The sequence below is a fragment of the Cydia strobilella genome, chromosome 27, assembly GCF_947568885.1.
Source record: "Cydia strobilella chromosome 27, ilCydStro3.1, whole genome shotgun sequence".
Classification (NCBI taxonomy): domain Eukaryota; kingdom Metazoa; phylum Arthropoda; class Insecta; order Lepidoptera; family Tortricidae; genus Cydia; species Cydia strobilella.
The window spans coordinates 6066246-6083812 of NC_086067.1; the positions used below are offsets into that span (position 1 = coordinate 6066246).

At 39.0% G+C, this 17567-nt stretch overlaps 1 protein-coding gene across 1 annotated transcript in view; it reads right to left on the minus strand.

The window, feature by feature from the left end:
* The window catches only part of LOC134753471 (uncharacterized), a 51157-nt gene that overhangs the window by 13161 nt on the left and 20429 nt on the right, over positions 1–17567 (minus strand). The window contains 9 exon segments of the mRNA XM_063689345.1: positions 606–721; positions 1226–1341; positions 1794–1928; positions 2512–2664; positions 2837–3038; positions 3497–4174; positions 4853–4993; positions 5645–5744; positions 10370–10539. Of these exon segments, the coding sequence (XP_063545415.1) occupies positions 606–721; positions 1226–1341; positions 1794–1928; positions 2512–2664; positions 2837–3038; positions 3497–4174; positions 4853–4993; positions 5645–5744; positions 10370–10539 (1811 nt within the window).

Here is a 17567-nt window from a genome sequence, read left to right on the forward strand (position 1 = left end):
TCCGACCTGACAACAGATCATGTTCTCATATATTTTATTGGGACCGCAGAGACGCTTTCCAGACAGATTTTCGTCCATTGACCCGCCTGATTGTCTCTATTGCTCGCTCGTAGTTATATATTGCTGTCCCTCCCATGACGCCCAAAAAATACCTACTCAAAACTGAATCGACAAAAAAATATCTGTTGAATCATAGAATCTGTTCACAAAGTTTAACGAGTATCGGTTGAGAATTGCGCCCTGTAGAGGAGAACATCCGGACATATGAAAGCATTTTTGCCCAAGCTGAAACGGAGACCTTCGCTAACGCTCGGTCAATAGCATGATTTCTGGACGAGCCCTATGTTCAATGATAAAATTCATTTTACTTACTCTTACTTTTAGATTCTCCGAAACAAGTTGCACCGTGAGTTAAACCGTAAAATTACCTAATTTTAATAGAGATAGATCATTATAATCGTACATATTTAGTTATCTTTCAAATATTAATTCATTAAATAGTACAGATGGGAATGAAACAACTTCCAATAATCTCCGGTCGGCACAGATGGAAATGAAATCATTCCCATCTGTCCCCGCCCCAGTAACTGCCATCAGGGCCATACATGAAAGTTATAAGATAATCTTACCTGTTCTCGGCAGTGTCATGGATATGCCTGGTCTGTTTCGCTTCGCAATGGGCCCGTAACAACATCATTAGGAAAGCGTTGTGTTCATTTACCTGAGAAAAAACAGTTGATTCAGGACTTAAGTGTAACAAGACTGGTCAATGTAATAAAATACGTAACATAGGGAATAAACAAATGTGCAAAATTTATTTTAAGCTTTTAAGAACTACTCAGGCCATTAGTATTCTTTATTGACCAAAATAGGAAAAATATATAACCTCAAATTCAAATTCAAATTAACATTAAAATCTATAGGTACAGTCGCCATCAGATATATCGGAGCGGCCGAGGGACTCAAAAATATCTGAAGACGCACCTAGCGCCATGACAATAGAGGCGTGTTCAAATATTTGTGAGCACCTCGGCCGCTCCGATATATCTGATGGCGACTGTACAAGGATAAAGGAAGGGAGATATTTCTGCCTATAACCGATCAATGCTCAATCTAACCAATTTGACCTTTCGAAAGAATCCGGCGCTTTGAGACAATAAAAATAAGAATTGTAAATAATCCAGTAAAGTTACGGTATGTACTCGTAAGTACTCGGTAACCTTACCTCGTACATATGGTTGGTCCCTCCTTGGTATTTAGTGATAATTAGATCCTGCTCATCTTCAGGCAATTGCTCGATTCGCCGCAGAATAAATGCGTGCGTTTTCTTCTCATTCATGCCTGAAACCAATAAAGGATTAGGGGTAACCAGTGCTAACAGTTCGTTTTTTCAATGATACACGTTTATAACTCGTTTGTTGTAAATATCATTGCTCCTTATCACCTGTAACTGTTCATACTTTCGCTATATTTAATTGTATAGGAAATTTCTTATTTCAATTGCCGTTGATCAGTCCAATTGCTTTTTGTGCAATAGCCCCTTAATAGTTTGTTTAAAGTCATACTTACTTACAGTCTTTGGGTTTGGCTAATTCGATCCCAAAATATATTTACATTTAAGAATCATGCCCATCATTGGCTCTTTGTCCATTAATTTAACGTCACCCTATGCAACTATTACCTTCCACGTCATGTCATGGCACAGCCGGTGGTACCACAGCATAGGACAGTGCTCGCATGTCAGATTGGGAGACTTCAATAGTTTGGCGTGGGTTTACTTGGTGAATCATTACCTTCCACGTCGTGGCAAAGCCGGTGGTACCAAAGCATAGGACAGTGCTCGCATGTCAGATTGGGAGATTTCTCTCGAGATTTCTTCAAGAGCTCCGCGTGGGCCACGAACGCTTGCTTGATCGCTGGAACAAGATCTGCTTTGAATCGAGAGCTTTTTCATTTCTAGCTTATTTAAGTGTGACTACTCTACATGTTATTCTATTCTACTGGATTTGGAAAGTGATAGAATTTGTTAGTATAGGTATAAAGAAATAGGAATAGTACATATAAAACTGACAGAGATTTAAAGCAAAAAAGGGTTCGGAGTTACACTATAATTGTGATAGCATGAAATCCTGTAAATAAATTAAGCTATAAGTCATAAAAAGTGTCGCATTTACCACAATGAGGTAATCTCATGAAATACACGCCCTTAACTGTCAATATACTCTTTGTATTTCTGGAGTATATGATTCGTTTTTTGCTAGGGAAGGTATTGGAAAGGATGCGACCTTGTAAATTTGCATTTGAAGATTCTAATTTTGATATCAGAAAGTCCAATAACTGTAGGTACTGGAGAACTAACACTCTAGCGCCATCTGTTTAACACAGCGACGGGAATGAAACTTTTTCCACTTTTCCCTAGCCAACACGGATGGAAATCAATCATTCCCATTTATTTCCGCCTCGGTCACTTGGAATGGAGATACACCATATAAATAGTTTAACATTACTCACCGTTGACAACCTCCAAGGCCACGGAATCGCAGTCACACTTGAATACATAAGCCGCATAGCTCTCATTGGTCTCTCTGCAGACGAAGCCGAAATGGTCCTTATTGTGGCGGCCGATGACGCAGATTCTAATTTTGATATCAGAAAATCCAATAACTGTAGGTACTGAGAGCTAACACTAGCGCCATCTGTTTAACACAGCGACGGGAATGAAACTTTTTCCTAGCGAACACGGATGGAGATGAATCATTCCCATCTATTTCCGCCTCGGTCACTTGGGATGGAGATACACCAACTACACACATACAACTAGATTAACATTACTCACCGTTGACAACCTCTAAGGCCACGGAATCGCTCTCACACTTGAAGACATAAGCCGCATAGCTCTCATTGGTCTCTCTGCAGACGAAGCCGAAATGGTCCTTATTGTGGCGGCCGATGACGCAGCTGGCGACGTCTTTGAAGGCGCGGTGTAGCAGGATCTGTTTCCTGTCGGGGCTGATGAGGCGGAGCTCGGAGCGGCCGACCTGATGAAATTAATTTATAAAACTGTAGGCAATTTTAAGGCGGTTCCCTTAGCCAGAAGTCGAAAAATCTCCTTATATGATCATGGTTTTCTAAGAGGCGTTGATATTCGTAGACGTGGAAAAAATATATGTAGTTATTGACTATAATTATTATCTTTAATAACATAGCTTCCGATACACGAATTATGACACTTCGCTTGATACAATTAATTCCCAAAGTAACCTCTAACTCGGACTTTTAATCAAACTTTACTCGCTTATGTGATACTATAAACAAAAAAAGAAGTAAAAACAATCTTAACTTAAAAGGTAATTTCATAGCTTTCGCTTTGTGTTGAGAATAATATTAGCTATTAGCACAGGATAGTGTAATGAGGTTCTGTTTAGCACCAAATTAGTCACTACGACGGCAAATACTTTTTTAAACTACTAAATATAAAAATAATATTGATACTTACTTGAAACAGCATTGTCCTATTTTGTTCTCCTATAACTTGTGCTATTGGCGTTTTTAAACTAATAGTGCCTATCGAAGCCGACCTGTCTCTTAAAAACGACTTATTCTCCGGCATCCCCGAATTATTTCTACTTTCTTCATTTTTTCTTACCGATTTTGATTCCTCAAAAGTTATATTAGTTGAGCTGTCCGATTTCTCAACTTCAGCTTTCTCTACTAAATTAAGCTTTAAATCTAATTTATTCCTCTGGTTAGCTTTAACATCAAATGGGTTAACATTTTCACTAGTATTATTTACTTTACTGCCACCTTCATTTTTGTCTGTTAAGAAATTCGTTTGACAGAATTGAGTTATAGACGAAGCTGTTTCAGACAGAATTGATCTGATTTCTTCATGTTTCTCTTCGTCTTCTGCAACTGTGCCTAAGTTAGGTACATTAAGTACTATATCAGCTTTCCTGCCATTAACTCTTTCTTTAGTAAATTTCTCAAATTCTTTGTCTAAATCTGCGTTGTCTGCTTTAACTATGTCGGGTAGATTTTCATTACTTTTCCAGTGGACAGACTTGACCGGTTCTAACGGGGTGTTTGATATAGATACGTTAATTTTTTTGTCTGGTGATTCAGTCTTTTTGTCATTTGTCAAGTTTTCATTGGAGTCCGCACTGTAAATTGAGGTCTGCAAATAAAGTAAGAAACAGTTAATAATAATAAAAGGTTTATCAAGGCTATTTCATACCTAGGTTTCATACTTTTGATAGGATATAATACTTAAGTAATTAGTTGACATCTTGTCTGATACACCATGTCATTGATGGTGGCCAACTTTTGGGACAGTGACGAGCACTGGTTCAGTTTATGTTCACGAACCAACATATGTTTAAACAAAAGTCAGTCCTGGGGACAATAGCAGGGGCGTAGCTAGAGGATATATGGCGCCCGGGGCAGTCACCAAATTTGCGCCCCCTGACGACTGACAAAAGTTTCCCTGCTGCTGCCTTTTGCCCATTTTGGCGCCCCCTCTTGGATGGCGCCCGGGGCACTTGCCCCCCCCCCAGCCCCCCCTAGCTACGCCACTGGACAATAGTTAACAGTTTTTTTTTATACCACGACGGTGGCAAACAAGCATACGGCCCGCCTGATGGTAAGCAGTCACCGTAGCCTATGGACGCCTGCAACACCAGAGATATTACATGCGCGTTGCCGACCCTTTAAAAACCTGTACACTCCTTAGTTTGTGTATATTTCGTGACCAGATCGTAGAATTTGGTCATTTCATGGAATTAGGGTTACCAGATGTCAGGAATTTTCCTTAGGAGGTTAACTGGGTAAATCCGCAGGAGAGTTCCCATCTTACCCCATTGGAAGAAAGTAAGCTGTGTCGTCGTTGGTTCTTCGCCTTGTCCGCCTCGTGCTGCGCGAATTTGATTAGAGCGTCATCTATGAGCGACTCGGGAACCTTCCGCTGCGATATCCGGACTTTCCCGATGTATAATACCTGTAAGTTATGAGGTTAAATAAGTAAAATTGCAGGCCAAATGCTATAGGGAGCGTGCACGAACTGTAGGGGGCAGCACAGGGCCTTCTGTTTCTTGGCGCGTATAAATGTTTAGTTTAAGGTTCCAATGAAGGCCACAAGATGGCAGAACCTACAATGCACAAGAACACGTACGTGAGATAGGGCAGCACCTACTTTGGCGTGAAATTCCAATGTAGTTTAAGTTTCCGATCCAGACCACAAGATGGCAGACCCTGCACCGTGCATGGCCCCTATACAAAGTGAAGCGAAGCCATTTAATGTCATAAGGCTGAAAATTCATATCTTTCCAAAATATAAGTAACCTAAGTATGTATAGGTTACCGCATTTATGATTTTTTATGATATAGGAGACAAAGAAACAGGCGAATCGGCTGATGGTAAGCAATTACCCGTAGATAGGGTATATCATTTTTTGGTTTATGAAACATTACCTGCACGGCTACCTCGAGTTGGCATTTACGTTAGTGTCTGCGTAAACTCGATCGCATTCCCTCTCTATCGCACCAATCCATTAGTGTGAGCGAGATGGATCGCTAACGTAGGTAAACGTCCCGTTTCAACTCTAGGTACAGCTACTGTATGTGATTGTCACTTTTTCTGCTGCCTTACCTCAAAGAAATGTGAGTCTGAAGGCGAAAGGTCGGCGCAGAGCGACGTGAGAGCGGACGCGTTGCTGACGCTCCTTACTAGGGGAGACGGCTCTCCGGCCCTAGAATAAACAAAATGTAAATACTGTTAATATATTAAATTATGTATTATTGCTTTACCCATCACGGAACAATGGTGTTCTGTTTGGGAGGCATCCGCGGAGCCGAAGCCAACACGGTGAGTCCCAGCACTGATGAAATTTAAGGGGTACACCGAGCGGATGCTGCCCTTGCCCGTGTCATGGGACGCACGCAGAGGCAGCACCCACCACGTTGTAAGGACTAATGAGAGTTGATGGGATCTAAAATGAACTAGGTCATTGGGTGAAAGCGATGGACTAGCTACGGGCTATGGGATTAAAAAAAAACCGGACGCCTGCCTAATAAAACGGTATGCATTATGCATTATATTATAATTTCTGAAACAACTACATATAACACTTGTATCCTTTTAGTTTTTGGAAAACGTAAAACTCCTAAATAACAGATAGCACAAATACACAAAACAAATACATAGCAGACAGTCGCATAAAAACAGTAGTCTCATAAAACCGGGCCTAACTAATTTCGCACCATTGTCGTTGTGTTGATGACACCATCGCGTCAACAACGAGTTTTGTTTGTCTTCGGTGTGAAAACAGAGGCGTCGTGGAGTCGTGATGAGTAATTATAATAGGTAATTATGCTTTATTCGATTTAATGAACTGTAGGGTTGACTCGCAGGTTGCAAATCTCAGACTAGAGTTAAGGATGACTCACGCGAGACCGGGCCGTGTCCGGGCCGGAGCTTCCGGCGCTTCGTTTTCTATGGAAAGCATCACGTGATCACCTGTCATATCATAGAAAGTAAGCTCCGGCCCGGCCACAGCCCGGTCTAACGTGAGTCATCCTTTAAGGGTCTCCGGCAAGCTCGGTTCTCCATACAAACGTAGTTTCGCTCTCATTTTAAAACGAGTAGCTAGTTTGCTCTGAAACTTTGTACTTACAATAGGATAAGGTATATCTATGTCTGTAATTAGTTAATGTAGCTTTAGATACCATAGTTAAAAAATACGCTATGCTTACTTTACTTACGCTAGGACTTAGCACCCAAAAGCTAGGGATGAGTTTATTCTTTATTTCTTATTTACAGACAAATTTGGTTTGCCAGACTATTAAGAGTCTCTGGCAGGCTCGGCCGAATTGCACCTTCCCATACAAACATAGTTCCGCTCTCATTTTAAATATACGTGTTGGATTGTATTGAAACTTTGCACATACAATGACCTGTGGTATATCTAGGACCGAAATTAGTTTATATAGCTCTAGTTTATAAAACAAACGAAATAGAACAAAAACAAGTTGAAAAACTTAAATTCGCTGTATTTTTTTACTATAGTATCTGAAGCTACATAAACTAATTACAGACATAGATATACCTTATTCTGTTGTAAGTACAAAGTTTCAGAGCAATCTAGCTTGTCGTTATAAAATGAGAACGGAACTACGTTTGTATGGAGAACCGAGCTTGCCGGAGACCCTTAAGTTGTTACAGTTTTTAGCGTAATAAGTGCTACTCTATTATCGCCTCTGTTCCAGATTATATTTGGTTACCAGTTCCCATATGGACTGCATTCAATTTGACTTTGAACGGAACTGTTTAGGTAAGTATATTTTTGCATGAAAATATTATCGTCCTTAGTCATACATCGTTACTTTTTCAGATGTGACAAAAATAAAATAGGTATGTACAATCGCCATCAGATATATCGGAGCGGCCGAGGTGGTCACAATTATCTGAACACGCCTCTATTGTCAAGGCGTTAGAGTGCGTGTTCAGATATTGTGAACACCTTGGCCGCTCCGATATATCAGATGGCGACTGCAGTACTTAGATAGTGATTAGGAGGAGTATTCTGATTGTAATAACTGGTTACGAGTTTGATCTGGACTGATATCAATAAAAAATCCAGATGTATGAAAAGTACAGTCACCGATAAAAGCATGTATCATTTTTTTTATTTTTGATAAAAAAACTTATTGAAATAAAACTATGAAAACGGATTATATCGCGTATATTGAATTTATAATACATCCCGACGTTTCGAACTCTTTACAGCGTTCGTGGTCAACGGGTGACTGAGGAAAAATTACAAAATGCAAAAATACCCACATACTAAAATAATGAACAATCATAGACTACAAACTTTAAGGCTGGTTGTACATGCAAAATCGGTTCATAAGGCTAGTTATACACTATAATTATTTTTCAAGTAAAGATATATATATATACGCGATAAAAAACCGTTTTCATAGTTTTATTTCATGAGTAACTATCGCGGTAACCGAAGACAATATTAAAAAAACTTATTCTTTAACTTTCCTGAAAGATATAAGTTCCAGTGTTGAACTTATAGCCATGTAGAAATTGTCAGCTGGTTCTGAATGCTCTATTTTAAGTCTACACTGACATTGGCCGATTGCCAACAGCGACTTTGGACCGGCGCGTGTCTACACACAAATATACTATTAAACAACCAATATTTGTAAAGGTAAATTAATTAATTTTGTATTAAGCAGTAGCGTCTGCAAACAATGCTTTTAAGCTTAGAAATTAATAGGCTAGATGACAAATTTTTATTAATGGTATCAATCGATCAGGTGTGTTTTTGGGATCAAATGTCTATATGGGACCCTCTCAGGGGCGTAGCTACGAGTAGAGGATATGGCGCCCAGGCCAGTCACCAAATTTTCACCCCCTGACGATTGACAAAAGTTTCCCTGCTGCTGCCTTTTGTCCATTTTGGCGCCCCCCCTTGGATGGCGCCCGTGGCACTTGCCCCTCTGAAAGTTACGCCACTGGACCCTCTGCATTAAAGCAAAGCAATACAAAAGTCAGAAATGATAGTCAAAGTCCGACAGTCGTACTTCACTCGCAAAACGCTCCCAACAAAACGATAAGTGAACGTGACTTCACGGTCACTGAGAGCCCATCTTGAATGTATGGAAAATAAGTATATAATACAGTCTTTTTTGGATAAAATTTGGATAAATTCATAGTTAGTAAAAGACGGGTAATTTTAAAACTAATACGGGACTTAATCGCGTACAAACTTACGTTTATTTATGGCCTGGCGTTTCGAACGTGACGTTACGTTCGTGGTCACAGGCAGACTGGCGAGGAATTGTATCAACATCTTCTTGCCGCGCGGGTTTTGCGAACTACCCGCACTTGATCTTGATTATTAACTTGTACGCTAGGGTTGTCACTTTGCCTACACACAACACTCACGACATCCGATGGTATGTGGTGGGATGTTTTTACCCCCTTACATTTGCTAATTACTGTTACTAATTACTTGCGGTTTATGAGTGAAAATCGTGTTAGTTTAAATCAGTATAAAAGACGGGTAGTCTATCTCGCAGCGAGATACTGTCGCGCCAATCATGTGCCAGGCCTACTGCTCTTTCACGTGATGAACAATCACGTTTACACTTGTTGCGGACTCCTTTCGATAACCTGCATTACTTACCTTTCTATACATATGTTACAATCTTTGATATTTACCAGTCGCTTTTCGGTGAAGGAAAATATCGTGAGGAAACCCGACTAAACCCAATAAGGCCTAGTTTCCCTTCTGGGTTGGAAGGTCAGATGGCATTCGCTTTCGTAAAAACTAGTGCCCACGTAAATTCTTGGGATTGGTTACCAAGCGGACCCCAGGCTCCCATGAGCCGAGGCAAAATGCCGGGACAACGCGAGGAAAAAATGCTATACATATGTTACAAGTATATGATTTTATGATTTGACGTTGTCATGGTACCCAGTGTAAATAAACATGTCAATGGAAAAATTGTGATCTTATTTGAGAATAATATCAAATATATTACAAATACCGCGCTTCGGTAACAACAGTATTATATATGGAATATGCAAAGTTTATTGGTAAATGTTTTGCTTCTGGCAATGAATCATTACGTTAAATATACCTACCATTTATGTACCTAATAAACAAATGTGATTGATGAGTGGTATAAGGAAGGAAACAGTCAACGGAAAGTATTTTTAAACATGTCTACGAGTATATAATACTCTGACCCCTTGACAAATACATTAATTTACCTACATGTGATTTTTCCCCTCACTAGCTAGGAAAGCCGTCTTTTATCCTTTAAAACAAGCGGGGAAAAACGCATTTTATCCACTAGTGGGGAAAGTAATTTGACCTTGGATGGAGCGTGTTTAAGTAGCTTGACAGATAACAAAACGTAAAACGCTCATAATAATGGTTCGTTCGATATTAATAATCATTAAATAAATGGTTTGAGAATTTAATAAAAAATACCAGATTTAGCTTTATTTAATGATTTTAAGTCATAAACCTTAAAATTCCATAATAAACGTTGTTTTCGATTTTTTGAATGTATTTGTACATAAAATGTAAATGCTATTTGTACAACTGTCACCCAAAAATAAATTAAAATTGAATGATCATTTATTTCTATAAATTAAATAATAATTTTTTTCTGTATTTTAATTGTAACTTTTTTTTGTAAAACCCAGTTTTTGCAAACTTGCACTTTTTGACATGATGACATCTCTCAATAAGGATATTTGGATTAAATAGTGGCAACATGCTCGCCTCCCCTCCCCCCGAGGGTTCCCCGAATGAGTGAACAGTGACAGAGATAGCAAGAAGTAACTTACAAGTTGCTATTGCAGTTCCCGGACAGGGATATGGCGGGGGTCTGCCACGGCAGCTCCTGGGTCTGCTGCTGGAAGCCCACGTTCTTGGTGACGTGGAGCGAGCCGGTGGAGGACTTGGGGCTCGGGGCCCCGGGGGAGGGCTCCCGCATCTGCGTGAACAGTTCAGCCACCTGGAAAGAGGTAAATAAATAAATGTTATGGGACAATCTTAGACAAAAAAAACATAGGGCCACAGAAAGCTCAATAAGGCTCGTGTTACGGCATATATAGGTATTTGATATTAATAGGTACTTATAAACATAGAAAAAATCAATAACTCAGAAACAAATATTTGTGACTAGCTTTTGCCCGCGACTTCGTCTGCGTGGAATTAGTAATTTGTATACCTTAATTCTTAAACAAATCTGCTATTTAATCCATCCTTTTTTCACCCCCAAATTGGTTCACACTATACATTTCCACCCCAATTTTTTACACCCTTAATGGATGATTTTGGGGATAAAAGTTATTCTATATCCTTTCCCACAGCTCAAACTATCCCCATACCAAGTTTCATCTAAATCGGTTCAGCGGTTATTGATTCCCCCATACAAATTTCCACCCCCCTTTTCACCCCCTTGAGGGGTGAGTTCTGGGATAAAAAGTATCCTATGTCCTTCCCCGGGACTCAAACTATCTGTATACCAAATTTCAACTAAATCGGTTCAGCGGTTTAAGCGTGAAGAGGTAACACACAGACAGACAGACAGACAGACAGACAGACTTTCGCATTTATAATATTAGTATGGATAAACACACAAATAAATGCTTTACCAGGTTGCCTAATAGCCAAGGGTAGCCAAGGGTCTTTTGCGCTACGTCAACGAAACGCTTTGTGTCTATGACTCCCATATTAGTGCGACAGTGACAGTAGCGTTGTGTTCGCTACGGAGCGTAAGCGATTGGCATGTTGGCTACGCAGCCGCAACCCACGGGGCCTTAAGCGTATACGTTGTAGATCTGTGATAAAAGTATAACAGTGGTAATGAGTGTAATATATGTGATGAAAGTATAACAGAGATGTGGCGTACTCGAAGAGAGGCCTATGCTCAGCAGTGGGCGATAAAAGGCTGATATGATGATGATGAATGAGTGTAATGACGCGTAGTGCGCGTACCTATTTAACAATTAACCTATTGATAGTGCGTCAGAGGCGCCCTGTCTAGCGAATGTCAAGGTAACCAATAATGGCAATTGGTAGTTTACATACGTTTAGATTCAACGTAGGTACACGCAAATAACATTCATCAAGCTATTTATTAAACTGCAATGCATGATGTATGTTTGTAAGGGTCAAATCTTGCAAGTTAAATTTGATCCACTTCCCGACTTCCAATGAAGCTGAAAATTTGCACACATACGTAAGTCGGGTTACAATGCAATATTATGGTACCATCGAGCTGATCTGATGATGGAGACAGGAGGTGGCCATAGGAACTCTGTGATAAAACAACGAAACCTAATTGTTTTGGGGTTTTTAGAATTGTCTCGAAGAGTATTAGTTGCCTGTGGAAAGAAAAGTACAGTCAGCGATAAAAGCTTGTATAAGTATAAAATAATATGAAGGTTACATATATAATATGTTTCTTATTTGAGTCTAAAGTACTGGAAAGATGTGTCCCGTCTGAAAGGGTGCAGCGTTAAAATTAGCTTTAGATTCCCTTAACTTTGCTGCGATGTCTACAGGAAAGACGCGAACAAGTTAAGTATCAGCTACTATGAAATGTGTATGACCCATATACTATTATCCGAGCACTGAAATTCGTGGGAAGAATAGGTATTGTGCGTACGTTTGCAGTGTTTGCACACAGTTGACCCATGCCTAGGGGACGAGCGCTTCTCTACCTCCGTACCTCAAAAGGAAAAAACGGAACCCTTATACGATCACTCGTGCGTCTGTCTGTCTGTCTGTCCGTCTGTCACAGCCTATTTTCTCCGAAACTACTGGACCTATTAAGTTGAAATTTGGTATACATATGTAAGTTTGTGACCCAAAGACTGACATGTAACGTAAACAAATGAATTTTGAACACGGGGACCACTTTTGGGGGGTAAATGAGAAAATTAAAAATAAAGTTTTTCAAACTATATCGTGTTACATATCAAATGAAAGAGCTCATTGTGAGAATCTCAAATATATTTTTTTTATAATTTTATGATAAACAGTTTAGAAGTTACTCAAAAAAGAAAAATAGGCAAAAAATGACCATTCGGAGATAAAGGGGGGGGGGGGGGGGGCTTAACTCCGAATCTACTGGGTCTAAAATAAATCTTAATTATATGTTAGGTTAATATTAATTAGTGTTATTTTAATCGACTTCAAGTTATCGAAATAATCCCTTTTCTTTCAAAGATTATCTTTATGCATGTTTAAAAAATGTATGGAATTTGTTTTTTGCTTCTAAATCTCAGAATACCTATAATCAAACAACAAAAAAAGTGAAACGAAGAGGCTAATTGTTAATAGATGTTAAATTGTGCATAATTATTTTCCATAATGTCAGTATCCGGGGACTAGTCTTTGTGGTAATATGGAAATTAACCTGTTGACCCTGTTGGTGAGTAAACCTGTTCTTTTGACCTAAACAAACCTAAACGCCGTCATATTTAAAATGGTGATATTTATGCACCTTGTCTTTATAAATTTTTACTTTTATCACAAAACTCATATCTCTTATAAGTTCATATACTTCCTTCAATACGTAAATACTTCTGCTTACACACCATACTAGCAATTGTTCTGTCCAAATTCTAATACATATAGTTTACACTCATACATATTAACATGACTAATTCATTTAGTTTCCGACTAACAGCGAGTAAGAAATAATGTAACAATCAAGGGTCTGCATGAAAACTAGCGTTATAGTAGTAAATAGAAATACACTGCAACATTATGTTGAGGCAAGCTCCTATTTAACACTCATGAATATTTCTCTCTTAGATTTGCAACTCAATTTCTGAAAATAGGATCTATAGGTCATAGTAAGCGATTTGTCACAATAGTTATTTGTTATACAAGGGTGCAAAGTTGTATTTTACCCGCGAGTGTGGAATTGAAACACGAGCAAGCGAAAGGATTCTATAGTTGAACCACGAGCTAAGCGAGTGGTTCTAAAATAGAATCCTGAGCGTAGCGAGTGTTTTAACACACGAGAAGTAAAATACATTTGCACCCGTGTGTAACACAAAACTTTTCCCCTCACTATAGCGAGGAAAGTGCAACATCCACAGGCGTTAGATCATCTTCATCAACTGGAATCACTCATTTTTTTACGATATTATAACAAAAAACTCTGGAAATTCTGTACTTTTACGTGAAAAGTTTTTAAGTAAATATTTTGTTGACAATGTTGACATTTCTGACGCATGAAATGTCAATGATGCGTTTTGAAATTGCATCGACTTAACTTGTGCGTTCAGAATTATATTTAACATAATTATTAAAAAACAAACGTTTATTATGGAATTTTAAGGTTTATGACTTAAAATCATTAAATAAAGCTAAATCTGGTATTTTTTATTAGATTCTCAAACCATTTATTTAATGATAATTAATATCGAACGAACCATTATTATGAGCGTTTTACGTTTTATTATCTGTCAAGCTACTTAAACACGCTCCATCCAAGGTCAAATTACTTTCCCCACTAGTGGATAAAATGCGTTTTTCCCAGCTTGTTTTAAAGGATAAAAGACGGCTTTCCGAGCCTAGTGAGGGGAAAAGAATTTTATATATGAAAACCAAACTACGCACAGTAATTGCGTCATAGTAAGCGGTTGGTCAGTATAAGCGGTCATAATAAACGGATTCCACTGTACTAACCATAAAATATGAGTCTGATAGTTACTCGAACTAAATGATATTCATTTTTTATTTATTTATTTTATGTCCAAAATTAGTACTGATCTAGTTTTATTGCGGTTCCACCAGTAGGTACCTACTGTTAATTGCTTCAATCATTTGTATTAATTAATGTCATTTGCATTGATTGAATGATTGAAATTCCAAATAAATAACCTGTAACTATTTAAAGGAAAATTGCAGTGAAACTGGTTTTAGATGAAGGCCCCGTAGGTTCGTGTTATTCTCTCACTATCACTGTATTCTCTCACTCTCACCACAGACTACACTTACTTACTTTATGCTCTCACTGAGCGTAAGCGTAAGCGAGATGGATGTGCGTGCTCGGGAACGAGAATATCATGTTTTTTAATTTTAATTTGTTAAGGGCCCTCCACACTCGTGCGCGAATCACGGCGCGAAACCGCGAACGTAAGTGTGGCGTCGATTTCGCAGATTGTTCACGCCTTCGCGCCTAGTTCCCCGTTTTTTGTCGTTTTATTAGCCCGCGTCAAAGGAGACGCAAAGCGCGAACTGGCAAGACTCCACATTACACACTATTTTGACTCATATGTGGCAAGATAAATAACAATTATAGTATATAAAGCGGCTATATTTTACGGTTTTACAAAACAAAATGGAGAAATAGCTAAATCACGTATGATGCCATAGATAACTAGCAGTTAAACTCGGTCAGCTGATGCTTTTCCGCCAGCGCCATCTTGGCGCGAACCAAACTGCGAAATCGCCGTGAAGTTTGCGAGTGTGGAGTCATATCAACGTCAGTCAACGTCGCGACATGTTCTCTCCGCGAAGTCGCGCCGCGATTCACGCCCATAGTCTGGAGGGCGCTTTACAAACTTGTTTAGTTTTTCTATCGAGCTTAAGTGAGCGTTTTCCAAAAATACCTTACATTTCATTCATGTCTTCAAAATATTGACTTCTTCGGCTCATTTTATTCAGAATCATTTATACATTCACGCCTAAAAATGTGTCCCAAGATTTTCTTTCCAGATCGTCTCATTTTTGTATCATTAATTTATTTTACAATGCATGTGCTCGAGAAGTGCGTTTCCTACGGAGCCATATCATGCGGAAAGTACTACTTTTCCGCACTAGTGCTTTTTGTTTTTAATTTTTTTTTACAGTACATATGGTGCTACTTTCTCGCACTATTTATTTATTTATTTTCTTTATTGGAGAAACAACAGAAGTAAGTACTTACAATAATAGCAAATGAAAAGATACAGTTGAAGTTTTTCTCTAGTGAGAAAGGCCTCAAGATTGCTTATTACATTTTTGGCAAACGTACTGTGATCTAAAAAAAAGCACTACGATTTTTTAAACACTGCTGGCTGAACCTACTGCACAAGTTTGTGTTTGTTAGATACTCGACATTTGTGTAGCTGTGTCCATACATCAAGTAATCACAGACGCGGTTTCGCGCACCAAACCTATCATTTTACACTATATCATTACCATGAGCATCATGCCTTCATTCAATTAGGGTCAACAGAGAGAGCGAAAGCGAAAATCGAGCAATTGACGGTGAAAACTAACATTTGAAATTAAATGAAAATAAGTTTTTGGCAAAAATAACATTTTTTGGTACACGCTTTTATCGCTCTGTACTATTTTTCCACAGGCAACTAATACTCATCGAGACAATTCTAAAAACTCCAAACACAATTAGGTTGCGTTGTTTTATCACAGAGTTCCTATGACCACCTCCTGTCCTCATCATCAGATCAGCTCGATGGTACCATAATATTGCATTGTCACCCGACTTACATGCGTATGCAAATTTTCAGCTTCATCGGAAACCGGGTAGATGGTTAAATTAGTTACCTTAGATTCCATTACATAGTTAGTATGTAACAGGTCGACCTAATAAAAGCGTGTTAATTTCGTGATGTTCTCTATCGAGGCAACATTAAATCTAGTAAGGTTTTGGCTGAAGTCTGCCTTCGCAGATATAATCTAGACTATTCTAGACTTATATTGACCGGGATATGGACCGTGATTACCTTTTGTATTGTTTTCGAGCTCCCGATATTTACTGCAATGCGCTGCGTGCAAACGGCTAACCTGTACCTACATCGGTTTGCGGTTTTTTTATGCGACCTTTGTCTACTAGCCAACCCTAGGAAAATCATGTACTAGTGTTAACTCCTGTCTATTATTTGTCAGCGTGCAGTTGCATTTTGCATTCATCATTGTTTTACCCAAGGTCTGTGAGTATAAGATGAAACGTATAAACCCGTTTTTTTAAATATTAGGTATAGGAGTTTTACACATACCTATTAACCTACTTAGTCCCAGTAAGCTCAGTAAGGCTTGTGTTGTAGGTACAGTCGAAGGCAAAAATGGGGCATATTCTATGAAAAGGGACCTTATTGTCGATGGCGCTTACGCCGCACAGCGTCGCGTGGCATCGTATTTATATCGGAGCATCGTTTATATTGGCGTAAGCGCCATCGACAATAAGGTCCCTTTTTATGGACCCGGGTATGTCCTTAAACTACGTCCAAAAGAGAGGTATGGGCACTGTGAATGACATCTCGCTTTGTGTGGTAGGGCACAGGACAGCGGATGTCATTCCAGATCTAGAGCAGAGCCCAACTGGGGAGGTACCTCCACCTTACAGAAAACCGCAGCCAAATAACACTAGACCCTACTAATAGTGTTGTGTTCCTGCCGGTGAGTAAGGTTGCCAGAGCTCGAGAGAGAGGAGTGTTAGGGTCTGCAACGCGCATGTAACTCCTTTGGAGTTGCAGGCGTACATAGGCTACGGAGACTGCTTAACATCAGGCGGGCCGTATGCTTGTTTGCCACCGACGTAGCATAAAAAAAATAGAAAATACCACAAATATCGATCCAGGCAAATGGCTCAAAAATATGTGAACTTTATTGTCTAAGGTGTAAGAGCTTACACATATTTATGAAACTTTGGGAATGTATATATATTTATGCCGTTAACTGTACTAGACGATGACATACAAAATATGTACTATAGAGATATAGATAAATACTATTATACATCTAAACCTTCCTCAAGAATCACTATTGATAGGTGAAAACCGCATGAATATCCGTTCAGTAGTTTTTGAGTTTACCGATTTAGTTAAGAGATAGTTTGAGTCCCGGGGACGGACATAGGGTAGTTTTTATCCTAGAAGTCATCCTTAAAGGGGGTGAAAAGAGGGGTGGAAGTTTGTATGAGAAATCGATAAAAAGCAGATTGGATAAAAAATAAGCTACCAAAATTACTAACTCTACGCAGACGAAGTCGCGGGCAAAAGCTAGTATTTATTA